Source organism: Mytilus trossulus, chromosome 9 (assembly GCF_036588685.1).
Source record: "Mytilus trossulus isolate FHL-02 chromosome 9, PNRI_Mtr1.1.1.hap1, whole genome shotgun sequence".
Taxonomy (NCBI): Eukaryota; Metazoa; Mollusca; class Bivalvia; order Mytilida; family Mytilidae; genus Mytilus; species Mytilus trossulus.
In genome coordinates this window covers 66,984,036-67,002,326 of record NC_086381.1, presented here as the reverse complement: position 1 = coordinate 67,002,326, position 18,291 = coordinate 66,984,036, and the positions used below count along the sequence as shown (strand labels likewise).

Sequence of the window (18,291 nt, the reverse complement as noted above, 5' to 3'; positions counted from 1 at the left end):
TAAACAATTGAACACATAAGCCAGACAGTTGGTGTTATGAATATCATACTGAAAACAACTGATTTTTATATATTTTGTTCTTTTGTTGTACTGTTACACTACTGTCCGAGGTTAGGGTGATTATGGGGGGGGGGGGGGTCGTCCACTAACATGTTTTTGCCTGTTCAAAGTCAGGAGCCTGCAAATCAGTGGTTGTTGTTTGCTACTGTGTTCCATATTTGTTTTTCGATCATTACTTGGTACATTAATTTGGCTGTTTGTTTTCTCGTTTGAGTTGTTTATATTTGTTTCTCCGGGTCCTTTTATAGCTTACTATTTGACATGGCGTTAGCCAATTGTTGAACGCCGTAGGGTTACCGAAAGTTTTCAATTTCTCTCTCATTTGGACCCTTGTGTAAAGTTGTCTCAATTGCAATCAAACCTTCTTTTTTTCTACTCGATGAATGCTTTTAACGGTCTTGAAGTGTGAAAACGGTTAGAAGTATGTTTTCATAGACAGATCAGATTCATATCAAGTTCTATAACCATAAGGAAATGTCCCTCTGGTATCTTTCATCCCTCCTTTAGTGCTTCGGTACTGACACGATTTAACAAACTTTACTAAAATTGTCCGTTTTTAAATTTTGAAACTATTATGAAACCTTAGGTTTCAACTCTCTCAGGCAAAGTTGGCTTGAGATGAATTTGGCTATTTATCATGTTTATTTTAGGAATTTTTGAAATATAGCTCTTAAACGATTTTCGGTACTTAGATATCTTCAGAATTCAAAGCTTTTGCTTTGAGCGTTCCTGATGAAGGAAAATCAAGAAAAGCGCTTCGGACACAAGAAATAATTAAACGTTGTGTTTTAATTTTTTTACAAAAAGAGGCCATCCGAGATGAAAGTCGTGGAAATTTTCACTGTCACAAGAACATGAGGGTATATTGGATAGGAAAGAAATTTAGCCTTGCAACAGACCACACAATTACCCCACAAAGAGTTGTATTTTAATGACATGAATGAGGTGAAATAACGAAAGGGTCGTTGACTTTGTTTTTTAAGGTAAACATCATTCAAGGTGGTGTTCTATGGGGAAAAAAACACAGAACGTGTTTGCTATAGTTTTAGAAGAGGGACGAAAGAAACCAGAGGGACATTTAAACTCATAGATCAAAAACATACTGACAAGTATCTGTTGTATCCTTTATCTCTAGTTTGATGGGATATATCTGTTCAACATATTCACCAAATATTGTATTATTAAGTGAGAGAACATCATCTATACAGCGGAAAGTAAAGTTAAAGGAAACTGGTAACTTCTTTAACTTTATAAAAAGTTCAGGCTCATAAGAATAAAGTAACAATAATTCGCAATACATAATAATATACTTTCCCGCATTGATAAAGTTATACAAAAGAAGTAGCAATTTAAACTATAAAAACCGCAGATTGAAAAAAGAATAGAGAATTCCATTAAAAATAAACACGAGTGCACAAAACATGACATAGAAAATTAAGTATTAATTGACGAACAACCACTCAGGGGCTTTGGTAGAATAAGCTATTCCTGCTCCATAAGTGACACCTGCCATGTTTCCAATTTGCAAGTTAACATAATGTGATTAGATGCATTTAGTGACGTCATAAAAAATACAGTGATGTAGGGATTGTGGCTTGGACAAGTTGAAACAATCGGCATTTCGGAACAATATCAACACCAGATGTTTTTATCAAGAATACTATTAATATCAATAGTATTTTAGTGACAAGATTGTCTTCTTAGACACTTACAATATTCTTCCTATTTTCATAGCATATTTTCATAGTCACAATCAGATTCATATCAGGTTCTATTAACATAAGAAAATGTTTCGCAATATTTGAACAGAGAGGACTTTGCAGACAGTAAATTACTGTACTCAATTCAAAGTGATTGTTGATTTTTATAACTGTCAAAACATCTCCTCCTTTATGTGTTCAATCCATATTTAACGTCTTGTTAATGTGTGTGACATACCAGGAGCATTGCATCTTTGATGAGTCCTTCCATCCATTGTGTTGATGGCACTGCTCATAGACTTTGTTTTTGTCCCCTAGAGTACCAGTAGCCCTGTAGTTTTGCTTATAAGAGCGCCCCTAATTCGTCTTGTGTAAAACAATCATACGCTTAGTCTACTAAATTATTTGATTTGATTTGATTTTATTTGAACACTCAGACACAGATACATGTGTAACATGAGGTCATACATAATAGCATTATATAAATAGTTATCAAAGGTACCAGGATTATAATTTAATACGCCAGACGCGCGTTTCGTCTACATAAGACTCATCAGTGACGCTCAGATCAAAACAGTTAAAATGCCAAACAAATACAAAGTTGAAGAGCATTGAGGACCCAAAAATTCCTAAAAGTTGTGCCAAATACGGCTAAGGTAATCTACTCCTGGGCGTAAGCATGACGAAGTAATAATATGGTATCAATGACATAGTATAAAGATATAACAATAACATACAACTTGTTTTTTTTTATAAACCTTAAATATTTGATCAGTTTGTTTTATTTACATGTTTTAGGTACTATCCCGAAAATTGATAAATGTATAAATTGCCTCGTTTAAACACACCACCTAACAACAACCACCTGAAGTGACAAAACAAAAATCAGAGTTCTGTGATTATAAAAGGTACCACCCAACTATTTTGTATCAAGAGAATTCGAAATCAAAATTTTAACATGCTAAAGTCAAAACTATATTCAAATGCATATGTATTACTAAAGCATGTCTGAAAAATGAAACCCTGGCCAGGACAATTGCCCATTAAAGTGACACGTTTTTCATTAATATGCTGACTGTTTTATATTACTGCAATATGTTCAAACGGAATTGGTTGTAATAAACAACGCTAAAAAATGAATTGTTTTCTCAAACCAGAAAGAAAAAGTGACAGTAAAATGTCAAAATTCAATTTCCTTAGTATGATGTATAACACTCTGTTTGCAATGTTAAAAACGTAGTAATTACAGATCAAATCATGCCAAGATGATTGGACTTTCATAAACAGTGGTCGCTATGTTTATTTTAATAACATACTTTAGTAGTATTAACTAATGATTGACTTAATTTGATTTAAAACCAAAGATTGACAAGACATTGTTTAGATTGACAAAATTATAAAGACATGATGAGTTCTAATATTAATAAACACTAGATTAATTGTCTTTGCCAAGTTAATCCTGTTTTTTTTACGATACCCCCTTTGCCCTGCTACGTGTCCTAGATGTTTTATTCTTTCGGGTTTTTAGAAATATGAAAAAGTTTCTCTGTTCCGACTCAAAAGTTCATTTTAGTTATGAGTTCCATTTGAAACGCTTGTGTTCACAATTGCAAATACATCTTGGGCTTTAAAAAAAATCGAAACGAAAAAAAATCTGATGTTTATAAGTATACCTCCATCGCAGGTTTTATTTCAGATCGATTTCATCTGATATCGTTTGTATTTTCCTCTAGCACCTCTGTATTAACCCAGTGTATGTTGAAATTTCATTCAATACCAAGTAAAGGAAATGTTACACATACTTTAGCACTGATGTGATTTATAAAATATTTTTTGTAAAATTGTCCGTTTTTAAATCTTGAAATTATAAAGATACCAAGGTGGAAACTCCCTCAGGCAAAGTTGTTTCATATTATAACTCTTTATCTGTTTTGGTTCTTATATATCATTGTCTTCTAAATTTTCTCCTGATGTAGTTTAATTTAGATCTCATAACAATCCTGCCATTCTTTGGTATTAAAACCCGTAACTTGACTAATTGTTTTGTTTCTATAATCAAGAAAAACAGGAACGCATTGTTTTCTTTAAAATATAAAGAAATGATCTTATCTCATATAATGACAATAACATATCAAAGTCAGAATTCAATTTCCTTTCATGTGGTTTATTTCAGTGTGAATGCATTGTTTAAGTGTCGTTTTTACAGACTAAATCACGTCAACTTGATTGCACTTCACAAATTTGATCACTATGGTTTATTTCAATCAGTTTGTTTGTTGTAATGAACATATATGATTGACTGATTAAGATACAGATAATCCAATGAACAGAGAAAGTTAAAACAAAACATTGGTATTTCTAATGGTTGAGCGTAAGTTACCTTATGCCTTATTGTCATCAAAGTAATGCTAATGTGATGTATTGTTATTAAGATGAATAAAGTTTAAGGGTAGGATCCACACTCTTTACATTTCCCTGCATGTTAAAAGATACTGTTGACTATGATAACGGATGATGCTTTTGCATGACATCTGTCTTAATAAAATAAAAGAAAAAGGATGACCCATCCTTTTACATAACCACTGATATATCAAATCGATAATAGATAATAGTAAAGTGCGGTTTCTGTAAATGTCATTATTTGATTGAATTATTATGTCATTTTAATGGCTCTGAAAATGAATTATAGAAATCTATTTTGAAATGTTTTGACGTTTCAGCCTCCAGATGGCTTGAACCCTATAGGAGAGATGTTTTTCGCAGTCGAATATTGCTTCGTATATTTAGAATGGTACCAGCGTGGTGTGCAGTCTTATATTTTTAGAAAGCTAATAGAAAGCAATTTACTATTAATGTAAAATGAAAACAATTTTTATTCTCCAGGATTGGTTTTAAAACGTAAAATGTAATTCTGACTCACAGAACTGTTATTTCATATGTATGTATGTGTATGCATATATAGTTTATCTTATATGTCATGAAAATCATTCTAAAGAGGAGTATCCATTTGATTCGACAGGATATCAACAAGTGTAGGCATATCACTTCTCCAAGTTTAGTGTTTATTTGTTTTCTCATTATTAGATATGACATATCTACAACTGGACGTCCTAGAAATATACAAATTGTATACGTCTGGACGATAAGCGAGAATTTAAGTTTTGCTATTCATTTTGCTATATACAAATGAATTTACACTACACAATGGAAAATGTATCATCTATCCTTTATTCTGTTATGATCATTCAAAACATCGTTTGAGTTTTTAAAAATCGGTATCGAGTCCCTTTCCTTCATACCATGATTACTTTTTTTTACTGGTACCTGTCATAGTTCTTATTGCCCTTGAAATAGGTGCATTCCCGTGCAAGTTGTAAGCATAGTGACAAGTTCTCAATTATAGCCGTGAATATTTTTAAAAAGCGGTTTAAATAGAAGGAAAAAAAAACAGCTATTTAAGCATCTTGGTTGTAAAACGCAACATAGTTATGTCTATATTAAAATGTTTGACAAAACAATATGTCTTATAAAAAGTCGAAGAGTTCGAACACATAAATCTTAATAGTTACATGTGCACATACTTAACATAAATATTATACTCACGTGCAGTTCATGGGTACGCATTAAATACATCTTACACGTTCATTGTATGTTCTTTGTATATTTATTACAAAAAGGCAATTGTTATATGCTGTTGATTGATTATATTGTAAAGAAATAATGCATGCGTGTTTTGTCAGCGTTATTAGAGCATATGAGTTTATTCGCAAACTACATAAAAGGCAAACAATCTTAAAATATAATTTCAAATACAACCAGACTGAAACGTGGCTGTCATTGAGTCATAATTTTCAAGATATCTAAGTTTTTGGTTATGAAGATTTTTCTTTTGTGTTTGAAAAAAATAAGTGGAATTAGCTGCTATTTCTTAAAATGGTTTCAAAGGAAAATGGATGCGTTTTGTATATGGGCTTTAACTTTGACAAGAGATATGATGAAACAACACGACAAGCATGACAAGAAACGTTTTGTCTTTTTAACTGTTGAAACGATTCCAGACTTAAAATTAAAAAACCTTGGAGAATGTCTGAATACGAGACGTTCAATAAGGCTATAATTACACATTTATCTTTTAATCAAGCATCCCAATTTGACTGACTTGTTATAGCGATTTGTCATTAATCTGACCAATCAGTCCTGTTTAACATGTTTAATACGTCATTACCTTAAAAAGGTAATATGTGTCAGTGTAAGACTGATTTTACATGAATATAATTGATGCTGTCTTTTTCTGCAAATTTACTGTTTATTAAATGTAAGAATTATATGGAAATCAAAGGTTTATTTAGCAAGAAAACATGGAGGTCTCTAATCAAACGACAAAATCAAAAGATAAAACACATCAAATGAAATTCTTATGTAGAAAATGGTGAATTAAATCTGGTTTTATAGCTAGCTAAAACTGTCACTCACTTGAATGACAGTGCATAAAACCGAAATAATAGGTAAATGTCTAAAACAAACAAGTATGTCAACAAAGAAAAACGAAGTTTATTATAGACGTAAAAGCTCTACTAGCGTTCTGGATAATAATCCTTGTATCTTTGATAACTATTCGTGTAACATTTTAATACTACAACAGATAGCTATCGCTGCATCGTTCTGTGTTGATGATTTTTACAAATATTTAAATAATATTTCTTAAAGGTCAAAAATTAAGCCTTCCAGGTTTTCTTTTTGTTTTATGACGCTTTGCTGTATCTATTTATATCTTTCTAAAACGGTAATAGCAGGAAAATGATACTGTTGTTTTTTGCCAAGCAATGGGATGTACAAAGTTGTTTTCGTTAATATCAACGTCATTTACATGATTTGCTGAGATAATTGGCTATTGAATCGCTATTTATTTACAATTAATGCTTCATTCTGCATCATATTGATGCAATTGATTCGTTTCAAGTAGGGTTAAACCTATATATTGTTAATCGTGGAGCTGAATGTTGAAAACATTGCCTGTGTCATCGAATCTTGTTAGTGTTTATCTATAACATGTTTTCTAAGATTATCAAATACCGTAAAAAAGGAATGTTGAATTAATGTCGCAGATCCCCTCGACAGACTCGAATGATTGTTTTGATGAGTCTAAAACTTAAAGTAATATTAAAATTCAAAAGATATGCAACTCATACCCTTATTATGTTATTCTCGTGGAACTTTGGTGTTTCACCATGTGCAAGTGGTCACGACAGCATAAGTATGTTAATGTTATTATTTTTTGTCTTTGAATTTAATATGAAAAAGAAATGAGCAACTGCTTTTCCAAAAAGGATATTTTGCTTCCAAATATATTTTTCAAATGGGTGTATGTGTTGGAACTATCTTTTTGGATAAAGGTCATATTAACATGTATGAAATATTAATGACCAACATGAAATATGTAAATTTTGACGGTCTTTATTAAATTATTTACAATGTGTCGTTACTTAATACTTACCACAAAAGGCTGTTGTCTGCTCTATGGTCGGGTTGTTGTCGCTTTGACACATTCCCCATTTCTTTTCTCAATTTTATTGGTATATGGTAGAGGCATTTTTTTCAACTGGTGAGCATATTTGATTTCATGAAGATGTATTTTTCTAGTTTTGTTTTGTTTGACGGTTTTTATAGTATTGCTATTATTCTCTAATGAAATAGGATATTTATTTTTTATTTTTTGTGTCCGTAAGTTTAATAAAAAAAAATTTGTTTAAATCAAGTTTGTCCAGAAAAATGACCCAAACACTTTCTATACATAAAATATTAATATATATAGCGGTTTCTTAAACTATGGTGACACTTTAATCGGTTTCATTCATTGTTTTCTCATGAAGGAATAGTATGGCATCGTTTCAAGTGTTGTTTTTATGATAATGAACAAAGAATGTGTTTTTATGTCGTACATATATCATGTATAATGCAATTTACACATTTTCACGCGCTAAATAATTATTGGGTCTTAGGAAGATGAATTTAGTAACATCTCATCCTTTCTTTTTTCAATTATTTTTCATAATTACTTGTCAGTATTATTTCATCTTGTAACATATGCAAAGCCCACTATTTATGATTTATGTCTGCAAGGTCAAATGAAATGACAGTTTAATATATGAAAAAATGTGAATTCTTGTATGTGTATTTCAAAAGGCTCATTTAAGGAGTAATATGTTGAGCATGTTGAGAGGGCATGTTGGTTGAATACGTAAAAAGCTTCTGAATCAACATCTAAACAATCTTAAGACAACCTTATCTCCGTGATTTGGAATCTTAGTTTTTGAAAACTAGAGGCTCTCAAGAGCCTGTATCGCTCACCTGATTCTACTTGGGTTTTTGAAATCATATAAAAAAATATAAAATTTGGCTAAAAGTGACAACACAACCTCATTTATAAGAAAAGGAACATGTTTAATTTCATTCAAAAGTCCCCCACTGGCGGCCATCTTGGATGACGGATCGGCTACAAAGTAACAACACTTGGTCAGCACCTCATAAGGAACATTCATGCCATGTTTGGTTTTATTCCATTCAGTGGTTCTCTAAAAGAAGTCATTTGTATGCATTTCCCATAGGGTCCTATGTTAAACTAAGTTCCCTGCTGGCGGCCATCTTGGATGATGGATCAGCTACAAAGTAACAACACTTGGTCAGCACCTCATAAGGAACATTCATGCAATGTTTGGTTTTATTCCATTCAGTGGTTCTCTAAAAGAAGTCATTTGTATGCATTTCCTTATAGGGTCCGTTGTTAAACTAAGTCCCCCGCTGGCGGCAATCTTGGATAATGGATCGGCTACAAAGTAACAACACTTGGTCAGCACCACATTAGGAACATTCATGCCATGTTTGATTTCATTCCATTCAGTGGTTCTCTAAAAGAAGTCATTTGTATGCATTTCCCATAGGGTCCTATGTTAAACTAAGTCCCACGCTGGCGGCCATCTTGGATGATGGATCAGCTACAAAGTAACAACACTTGGTCAGCACCACATAAGGAACATTCATGCCATGTTTGGTTTCATTCCATTCAGTGGTTCACTAGAAGAAGTGATTTGTATGCATTTCCAATAGGGTCCTATGTTAAACTAAGTCCCCCGCTGGCTGCCTTCTTGGATAATGGATCAGCTACAAAGTAACAACACTTGGTCAGCACTCCATAAGGAACATTCATGCTATGTTTGGTTTCATTCCATTTAGTGGTTCTCTAGAAGAAGTCATTTGTATGCATTTCCCATAGGGTCCTATGTTAAACTAAGTCCCCCGCTGGCGGCCATCTTGGATGATGGATCGGCTAAAAAGTAACAACACTTGGTCAGCATCCCATAAGGAACATTCATGCTATGTTTGGTTTTATTCCATTCAGTGGTTCTCTAAAAGAAGTCATTTGTATGCATTTCCCATAGGGTCCTATGTTAAACTAAGTCCCCGGCTGGCGGCTATCTTGGATGATGGATCAGCAACAAAGTAACAACACTTGGTCAGCACCTCATAAGGAACATTCATGCCATGTTTGGTTTCATTCCATTCAGTGGTTCTCTAAAAGAAGTCATTTGTATGCATTTCCCATAGGGTCCTATGTTAAACTAAGTCCCCCGCTGGCGGCCATCTTGGATGATGGATCGGCTACAAAGTAACAACACTTGGTCAGCACCCCATAAGGAACATTCATGCTATGTTTGGTTTTATTCCATTCAGTGGTTCTCTAAAAGAAGTCATTTGTATGCATTTCCCATAGGGTCCTGTGTTAAACTAAGTCCCCTGCTGGCGGCCATCTTTGATGATGGATCGGCTACAAAGTAACAACACTTGGTCAGCACCACATAAGGAACATTCATGCCATGTTTGGTTTCATTCCATTCAGTGGTTCACTAAAAGAAGTCATTTGTATGCATTTCCAATAGGGTGCTATGTTAAACTAAGTCCCCGCTGGTGGCCATCTTGGATAATGGATCGGCTACAAAGTAACAACACTTGGTCAGCACTCCATAAGGAATGAATATTCATGCTATGTTTGGTTTCATTCCATTTAGTGGTTCTCTAGAAGAAGTCATTTGTATGCATTTCCCATAGGGTCCTATGTTAAACTAAGTCCCCCGCTGGCGGCCATCTTGGATGATGGATCGGCTACAAAGTAACAACACTTGGTCAGCACCCCATTAGGATAATTCATGCTATGTTTGGTTTTATTCCATTCAGTGGTTCTCTAAAAGAAGTCATTTGTATGCATTTCCCATAGGGTCCTATGTTAAACTAAGTCCCCGGCTGGCGGCCATCTTGGATGATGGATCGGCAACAAAGTAACAACACTTGGTCAGCACCTCATAAGGAACATTCATGCCATGTTTGGTTTCATTCCATTCAATGGTTCTCTAAAAGAAGTCATTTGTATGCATTTCCCATAGTGTCCTATGTTAAACTAAGTCCCCCGCTGGCGGCCATCTTGGATGATGGATCGGCTACAAAGTAACAACACTTGGTCAGCACCTCATAAGGAACATTCATGCCATGTTTGGTTCCATTCCATTCAGTGGTTCTCTAGAAGAAGTTCAAAATGTAAATTGTTAACGACGACGACGACGGACGACGACGGACGACGACGGACGACGGACGCCAAGTGGTGAGAAAAGCTCACTTGGCCCTTCGGGCCAGGTGAGCTAAAAAAAGAGTTCATAGATCTAAACAAAATAACAATATTTTATAATGTTAACCAAGTCTAATAAACAAATTTAAAACAAAAAAGAATTTTAAGACAATATTGACCTTTTAATCTTGCCAATACCGTAGCACTGGCTAGTAGTGATGTTCGCTCTGTGTTTGAACATAAAAAAAATCACACAATCTAATGTTCCTGTTCGTTAAAGCATGGTATTTCGATATACAACATTTACAATGTATCAGTATTTTAGATATCTTTATTTTCAGAGTTTTTTTCTAGTATATAATCTTACAAAATTAAACTGATGGATTGTCTTTATCGTGTTCAACAGAATAAGGAAAACTGTATGCGTCTTTGGTCAGTTCATTTCTTCATTTTTTTTCTTCAAATTATAAAAAAATAAAAGAATGGAAAAAAAAATGAATAAAAAAACCCACCCAACTTTGCTCATCAGTTAGTTTATAAATATAATGATTTTCCATAAAATAAAATAAGCCTTGAGAAGTCTTATGTTTTTATATTATTTTTCGCTAAACTAGAATTTAAGAATTTTTCTTTTCCAAAATGATATTTATTAATACAAACCATTATTTAAAAATATATCTACTATAAACCCGGTTTTATCACTCGCCCAGACTGGTTTCTAGAGTATCTTGCTTAACCAACCGTGGATATTTCGTTTTAGAACTCTCTGTGTCTATTGGAGGAACTCCCTTTTGAATATTAGTCTTTTTATCAGAATTTCCTTTGACATAACTGTCATAAGTTGTACTGGTAAGTAATGGGTATATTTCATTGACTTCATTACGGCCATTTTGATTGACACTTTCGTCATCCTTTGAATGATTGATTGGGTATCTGGATGCTTCATATTCTTGACGTAAGTTAATAATGTTTTGCGGTAATGGTTCTTCTGTATAAGAAAAACTTGACTTCCGAGATATTGATATAGTAGACCTTTGATGAAAATCGGAAGACATCGTATTTCTTTTGAAAAATGCATGTTTCATGCATTGTTTTGTAGAGTGAAACATCTCTTTAAACACGTTTAAAAACTTAGCACTCATTGCCATATATATTATAAAGTTAATGGCCGAGTTAAGTACTTCTAAGAAAAATGTGATATAAGATAGAAATTGTTGAAAGTTTTTCGATCTGCCTAATCGAGAATAACCTTTCCATGTTGTCTGTAGAAAGCTATTTATAGCTCCTGGTAATATGCAAATGAGGAATGTAAATGAAACGATAAGGAGCATAGTGGTAACTTTTCTTTGCTCTTGTTCCTGGTTGTGAGTTGGCTTCTTTTCAGATCGCAAAGATTCTCTTTTCCTAGCCGTTTTCTTAACTGCCAACATAATTGAAATATTTAAAAGTAGAATCAGTATAACTGGTAAAAATCTGAAAATCGAATTCAAAATAATTCCGTAGAATCTGCAAAACTTTGCACTGATATCTGGATTTCTAGCAACAACTGTATATGACGTATTGTCTTTGTTTGTATAGACAACATTATATTTGAAAATAAATGGAATGAATGCTACAATAGTAAATATGTAAATAATTGAAATAGCAATACAAGTTGATTTTTTGCTGCATATAAGTTTTGCTCTCATTGGGAAATGAACAGCCACAAATCTTTCGATGCTGATTAATGTAGTGATTAAAGAGGTTATCCGAGCAGTCACCAAACTTGTATACATTCCTAAGTAAGGGAAAAGAGTGCTTCGAAAGTTGTTTCCATCCAATGGATCTACGTTTATGTAAATAATGATTGATGCAAATAGCACTGCATTTAGCAACAGTAGCAAATCCGAGATAGCCAACGCTAATAAGCAGTAAATGCTAGCCGTTTTCTTTTTCCAATGGCACAATAATGATACACTTATCACATTACCAATTATTCCACACACTGACACAGGTAGAAGTAAATATAACCCAAAAACATTTCGTATGACATCAAGATTTTCGTCAGATATTATCGAATCATATTTAGCTAGCAGTGAAACAGTAACATTATCGTCTGAACTAACTTTGCACATCTCATATTTATTTATTTCTAATGGTTGAAGCATAGGAACTGTCAGATTAATTTCATGTGGTCGTAATGTTTGAACTATAGTCCAATTATCCATTGTCCTTTTATACAAATATTAGGAGTATATATTCCTCAAATTAATTTCATATGGTCGTATTATTTAGAATATAGTCAAAATCTCCATTGGCCTTTTTATACAAATATTAGGAGTATATTTTCCTCTTATTAATGTCATATGGTCGCAATGTTTGAAATATAGTCATATAGTCTATTGTCCTTTTTAAACAAATACTAGGAGTATATATATTCCTCATATCATGTTTTACAATTCCATCTGTCCAAGTTGATCGTCAACATATTTATGTAACAGAGATCGCACTCTCTAGTGAGAAGTTAACGTGATTTTATTGTTATGCTAATGACATCCACTGACCAGTTGCCAAGACATGAGTTTACAATTATATATACATCAGTTATATCAATGTTTAATGGATCTAGATTATTCTCATCTTTGTAAACACGATTCCCATATACTATCCCATTATAATCTCTGTAATGATGTCTTGTTACTCCGGATCCATTTCCTTGGAGAAATTACTTTTAATCGTACTATACCACTTACCATGTTTATATTCATGTTTCCCTTTTGAAGTGAATCTCTTTGGGATTATATCAGTTAATTATAGAATAGTTCCTGATTTTAGACTTTCGAATATAAAGTGTAAACTAGAATATTTAAATAACAGTTGGCATTTTTCAGAAAAGTGATGATTTCGGATGAGTAACATACTTTTTATTTGAAAAGGGGAAAAGTGGACAGTATAAAATCTGTAGTGATATGAGACTTAAAAAGCATATTTTCTCAATTTGTCAAATATACAAGGAAAACTTTTTAAAGTACATGGACATCATACATAAGTGAGCAACTATTTAACTTAAAGGGTGCGGGTATGTCGGATATATTTTTTTTTTAGGAATTGTCGTTACATAATGACTTTTTGAATTTTGATAATTTTTAGAAATTTGTTAAATATTACTTGGAAACACATGTTAGTTAAATTCTTTTTCATTGAAATGCTTTAGAAGCATTGACGAAAACTACTATAATTACAAATGCATTAATGATTTAAAGAGATATCTTCCTGAATCCAATCCTTATCTCTTGAAATGAAAAAGTACCACTCGAATTGAAAGTTACGTTATCAGTCTCAATGCAAAGGTGGTTCCCGGCAGATATCTCTTTTAATGGTAAACTGGAGAAAACAACCCAACAGCCGGTATAGCAGAAAAATACCGACAACCAATAATGCAAAAAAATGTCCGCTTTAATCTTTCCTTAACTAAAAACCAGGCCTAAATCACGTTACTTGATTTGAAAAAAAGAGAAAGTTTATAAAAGAGTTAAACCTGATTTACACATTATCATACGTATTGTGGCAATTTCGTTACATGTTCATACGATTGTCGTCAGTGGTTGTCTTTTGTGTTCATATTAAAGTTTTATATCCCTTGGAAAAGTTAATTGTTGATGTCAGATATTAGTACTCTCTGTTCATTGTTTTTTTTTAATTTTCTAAGGCGTTAATATTTGCCGATAGAGGTTTATAGTAATACACACGTCCTTGCTAGTCGTATCAATTGGTAGATATTAGAATAAGTATAATTATATGGTCATAATGTACATCGTTCACCGATTTCTCATTAAATGCTTTCCAACTTAAGTGTCTAACGTATCCGCACTTGGAGTAGTCGATGTATCGCGTTCTATAAGAAGTTGGAGGAAAACATGATAGACATAGTTTCGAGAAAATCTTAAATAAACTCATCATAGATACCAGGACTAAATTTAGTATATACGCCAGACGCGCGTTTCGTCTACTAAAGACTCATCAGTGACGCTCGAATCCAAAAAAGTTTAAAATGCCAAATAAAGTACGAAGTTGAAGAGCATAGAGAACCCAAATTCTTAAACGTTTTGCCAAAATACAGCTAAGTTAATCTATGCCTGAGGTAGAAAAGCCTTAGTATTTAAAAAAATTCAAAAATTAAACGCGTACTTTATTTTTAATGATATATTCTGTCAATAAAACGAGATGGAAGATACAAGGAGGCATTCAAACCTCATTAGTCGAGATTAACTGAAAATGCCATGTTTGAAAAGACGTGAAAAAAGACAAGAAAGTGCACGAAACATTATAAGATAACTGAGAGTAAGGGAGTAACATGAAACCTACCAAAAATGGCGGTGATCTCATATGTCCCGGAAAAGCAATGAATGGTGTTATTCCATATAAGTATTATTTTAGTAGGTTTCTCGATATCAATTGGATTTTCACTAAAAAAAGGAGATTCACCTGGAGAAAAGTTAGATTCACCGCGCTACACGTCACTTGATTTGCCATGTTACGTTATTGTAAACAGTTGTTGTCCATTCGTTTGATGTGTTTTATCCTTAAATTTTGCCATTTGATTAGGGTCTTTCCGTTTTGAATTTTTCCTCGGAGTTCAGTATTTTGTGATTTTACTTTTTGATGTACAATTGGTTTTAATTAAATGCATTGTTTTATTTTGGAATATGGAATAAAACAATTAATGCCTTTTTTTTGATAAATGATATGCACTTTGGGCGTCAGCCTCAGTGAATTTCAGTATTTTAAAAGCCAATAAAATCTCACATTTTCGAAATCAAAGACAGTGATTGTATATTATTACTTTGATGATTTTAGGTGTAACAAAAGTTTTGTTTTTATATTGTATACAAAATGAGAAAGGTGTGATATAAATATACTTGTGTTCTAACAAGTAATTGTTTCAAGAAAAACAGGGATATTTGAGCAATTTCTTATCACATGTTCAGTCAACTGAAGACAATTGATTTGATCTCCCTACGAACATTCAAAAGTGACAAATTATTTACCAATAATGTAGACTAGCAATTATCTTTATTATCACTTAAGAAATTCCTGTTATTAAAGAAACTTCGCAACCACCATGAAGGTTGGGTAGTTAGTATTCTTAATCATTGATAAAATGTTATTGGATGATGATAGCAGAGCTCCTTATAATTGGACGTTCTTATAAATTGATTTACTACTAAAACTAACTGCCTCTAGATCGATACAATTAACGTCAGTGCCTTGGTACTGATATATTTTATCTTGTATTTTCAATCCACGTGGTTAACTTTTATACGAAATTTTTAATTTTTTTTTAGAGCCAGGTAATTATCGTAAATGGTTAATACAGTGGTCCTTTTTAAACCTTAATGCGGGTCGGTCATTTTATTGTTTTTCAACTTAGTTTTTATCTTGTAAATCGTTTTATTAGAATTGCACATTGGTAAGCTATTGTGCTTCTATCAGATATCTATGTCGCCATATTTCTTTGCAATTTTCAATGCTTTATACTTTTGTCTCCGAGCGTTTCCGTAGGATGATAATTCAATAATTCGTAACAAAAGAATTTCCGGTATGTTCTGATCTGCATTTTAGCTTAATCAAAGACAAAGGACTGTTCATATCTTCCAGCAATCTAAATTCGTTATTGGAAGTTCCTTATTTATTTACATACTACAGATCACAACATACCCTTTGGCAAATCTTTCTCACCATTAGAATGAATCGTGTCAGATTGTATGTAACCATAGCCAAAAAATGATCATTATTGCTGTATCGCTTATTTTCTAATCAAAATATGAAGAATAGAAACTAACGAAGGAATGATTTTGTAGATGCTTCAAGCTCTGTAATCTTAAATTGTAAACATGATGTTCAACTCTCAGCTGTGTATTGAAATGACCTTGATTGATATAACTGAATACAATGGTCACGCGACTCTCTGCGTGTTGGCTTGGTGGGTGGAATATTATTTGATTTTGTTGACAGTATGATACAATACAACTTGGTAAAGACGATACGCTCTTCGCAAAATATAAAATGAGGGCAAAAGAAATCTGCGAATTAAAGAAATTCATACCACTCAATGGTTTTATACAACATTTTTGACGTTAACAAGCGTGTCATAAAGGGTGTACAGTTTTTTTATATTTTCCAGTGTCACCTTCTATCATTAGTAAATATATTTTAAACTAAAACGCTTATTTAGATCTAAATACTCTTGAGTAGTGTTGTCAACGGTTAACCGTTTAACCGGTTAACCGTTTGAACGACCGAATACCAAAAATACTAACCGGTTAACCGGACTTTTTGGTTTGATTTGATATCAATTTGTATTGAAATCATTAAATAGTTATGTATTCTTTAAAAAGTGTCGCCGTGGTAATTAATTTGACAGATCAATTGTCGAGTGTATTGATTGCTATTGTTAATCCAAAAATATAAAATTAATTAGAACTTTTCTCTCAGCTCGGGGCAAGATCTTAAGGAAACATAATTAGTATACATGTGTTTTTAACAGCAACTTTGAATCAGTAATACGAATAAATTTTGCGATTTACTTCATTATTTCATTTTTTGATCTAATATTGTGAAGACCTACATCAGAATGGGAAATCTCCGTCGTGCAAGGCTTTGTCATACTTTAAACGAAATGCTAACTCAAAAGTTGTGAAATGCAAACCAATGTGAATGTAATCAATGTATACTTGATAGTACGAGTAGCAGGCTTAATCATTTCAAATTGAATTACTCCATATTATTTTCGGAGACAAGAGAAAATGAAAGAATCATCGGTTTCAGACTTATTTGAAAATTCTACGAAATCAAGAAGTTTTTTTTTTATATTTCCTTCTGAAGTTAGTACAAACGAAATAGCTGATACGGTGTATTTGAATATTAAAAGTCAAACTTCGCCAGGAATCTTCACAGACAAGCCTTATAATACCACAGGACAAACTTCAATTCATCGTATCATAAACACGTAAATGTATGACTTGGATGGAAGGTTGTCACACTGACACTCATACCACATCTTCTTATATCTATATTAAGGTACTATAGATAAGGCCTTCAAACATCAACTTAAACTACCTGTTAACCGGTTAATCGGTCGAACGATTATCCGAGTAACCGGTTAGGCAAAAGTGCACGATTTGACAACACTAATTCTGAGCAATAAAAACCACTTGACGTTAAAGCTTTCTTAGTATTAAAATGAAGTTTGTCATAGCATGGAAGTAATATTACTTCCATGATCATATATATACGATAATGAGACCGCAGCAAACACAAAAACAGACAATATGTGTACATATCAGCTGCGGTAAATTTCAAGACATCCTAACTACGATCCAGACACACTTTATTGTATATGAAGCTGGTTCCGTTCCTTTTTGTTAAAGCTGTGGTGTTAAATAGGTTTCAGAACAGTTCTTGTTTGTCTGGAAGAAACTCTTACGCATCTTTAGCAAAAAAATGTCAAAAAACAAATCATATAACCATTTTGTAAGATTTAACATTTTTTATGTTTAGACAATTCAGTTGATCGAAACGATAGCTTTGAACAAACTGCCATTATCTTAAGCGTTGTGATGATTAAGATAAGAATGCAGTGACAAGTCAGAGAGGTTATATATTTGTTTACTTCTAAAAACAGATTTCATTTAATCGATCACCTTGTAGCCGTATTTGGCACACCTTTTGGGAATTTTGGATCTTCAATGCTCTTCAAACGCAAGTCTGGCGTACTACATTATAAACTGGTACCTTTGATAACTATTGTATGTTGGTGATTGATGAGATTAACATGGATATGTACGTTTCAATTGTCGTCTCAATTCTCCATCCTTATTTTCCAATTGCAATAGTGACATCATCAACGAATTTGTACTCCCTATGAGTGACCCAACG

At 32.9% G+C, this 18,291-nt stretch overlaps 2 protein-coding genes across 2 annotated transcripts in view; one reads left to right on the top strand and one right to left on the bottom strand.

Moving 5' to 3' along the window:
• The window catches only part of LOC134683279 (ER membrane protein complex subunit 10-like), a 62,735-nt gene that overhangs the window by 26,283 nt on the left and 18,161 nt on the right, over positions 1 to 18,291 (top strand). The gene's annotated exons all lie outside the window — the stretch shown is intronic.
• On the bottom strand, positions 10,982 to 12,868 carry LOC134684154 (probable G-protein coupled receptor B0563.6). The gene has a single exon (XM_063543434.1). It carries the CDS (start codon positions 12,579 to 12,581, stop codon positions 11,073 to 11,075), a length of 1,509 nt encoding a protein of 502 aa, XP_063399504.1. The 5' UTR covers positions 12,582 to 12,868; the 3' UTR covers positions 10,982 to 11,072.

Coding starts and splice junctions, on each gene's coding strand:
- LOC134684154 (XM_063543434.1), bottom strand. CDS start 12,581: ATGGATAATTGGACTATAGTTCAAACATTACGACCACATGAAATTAAT.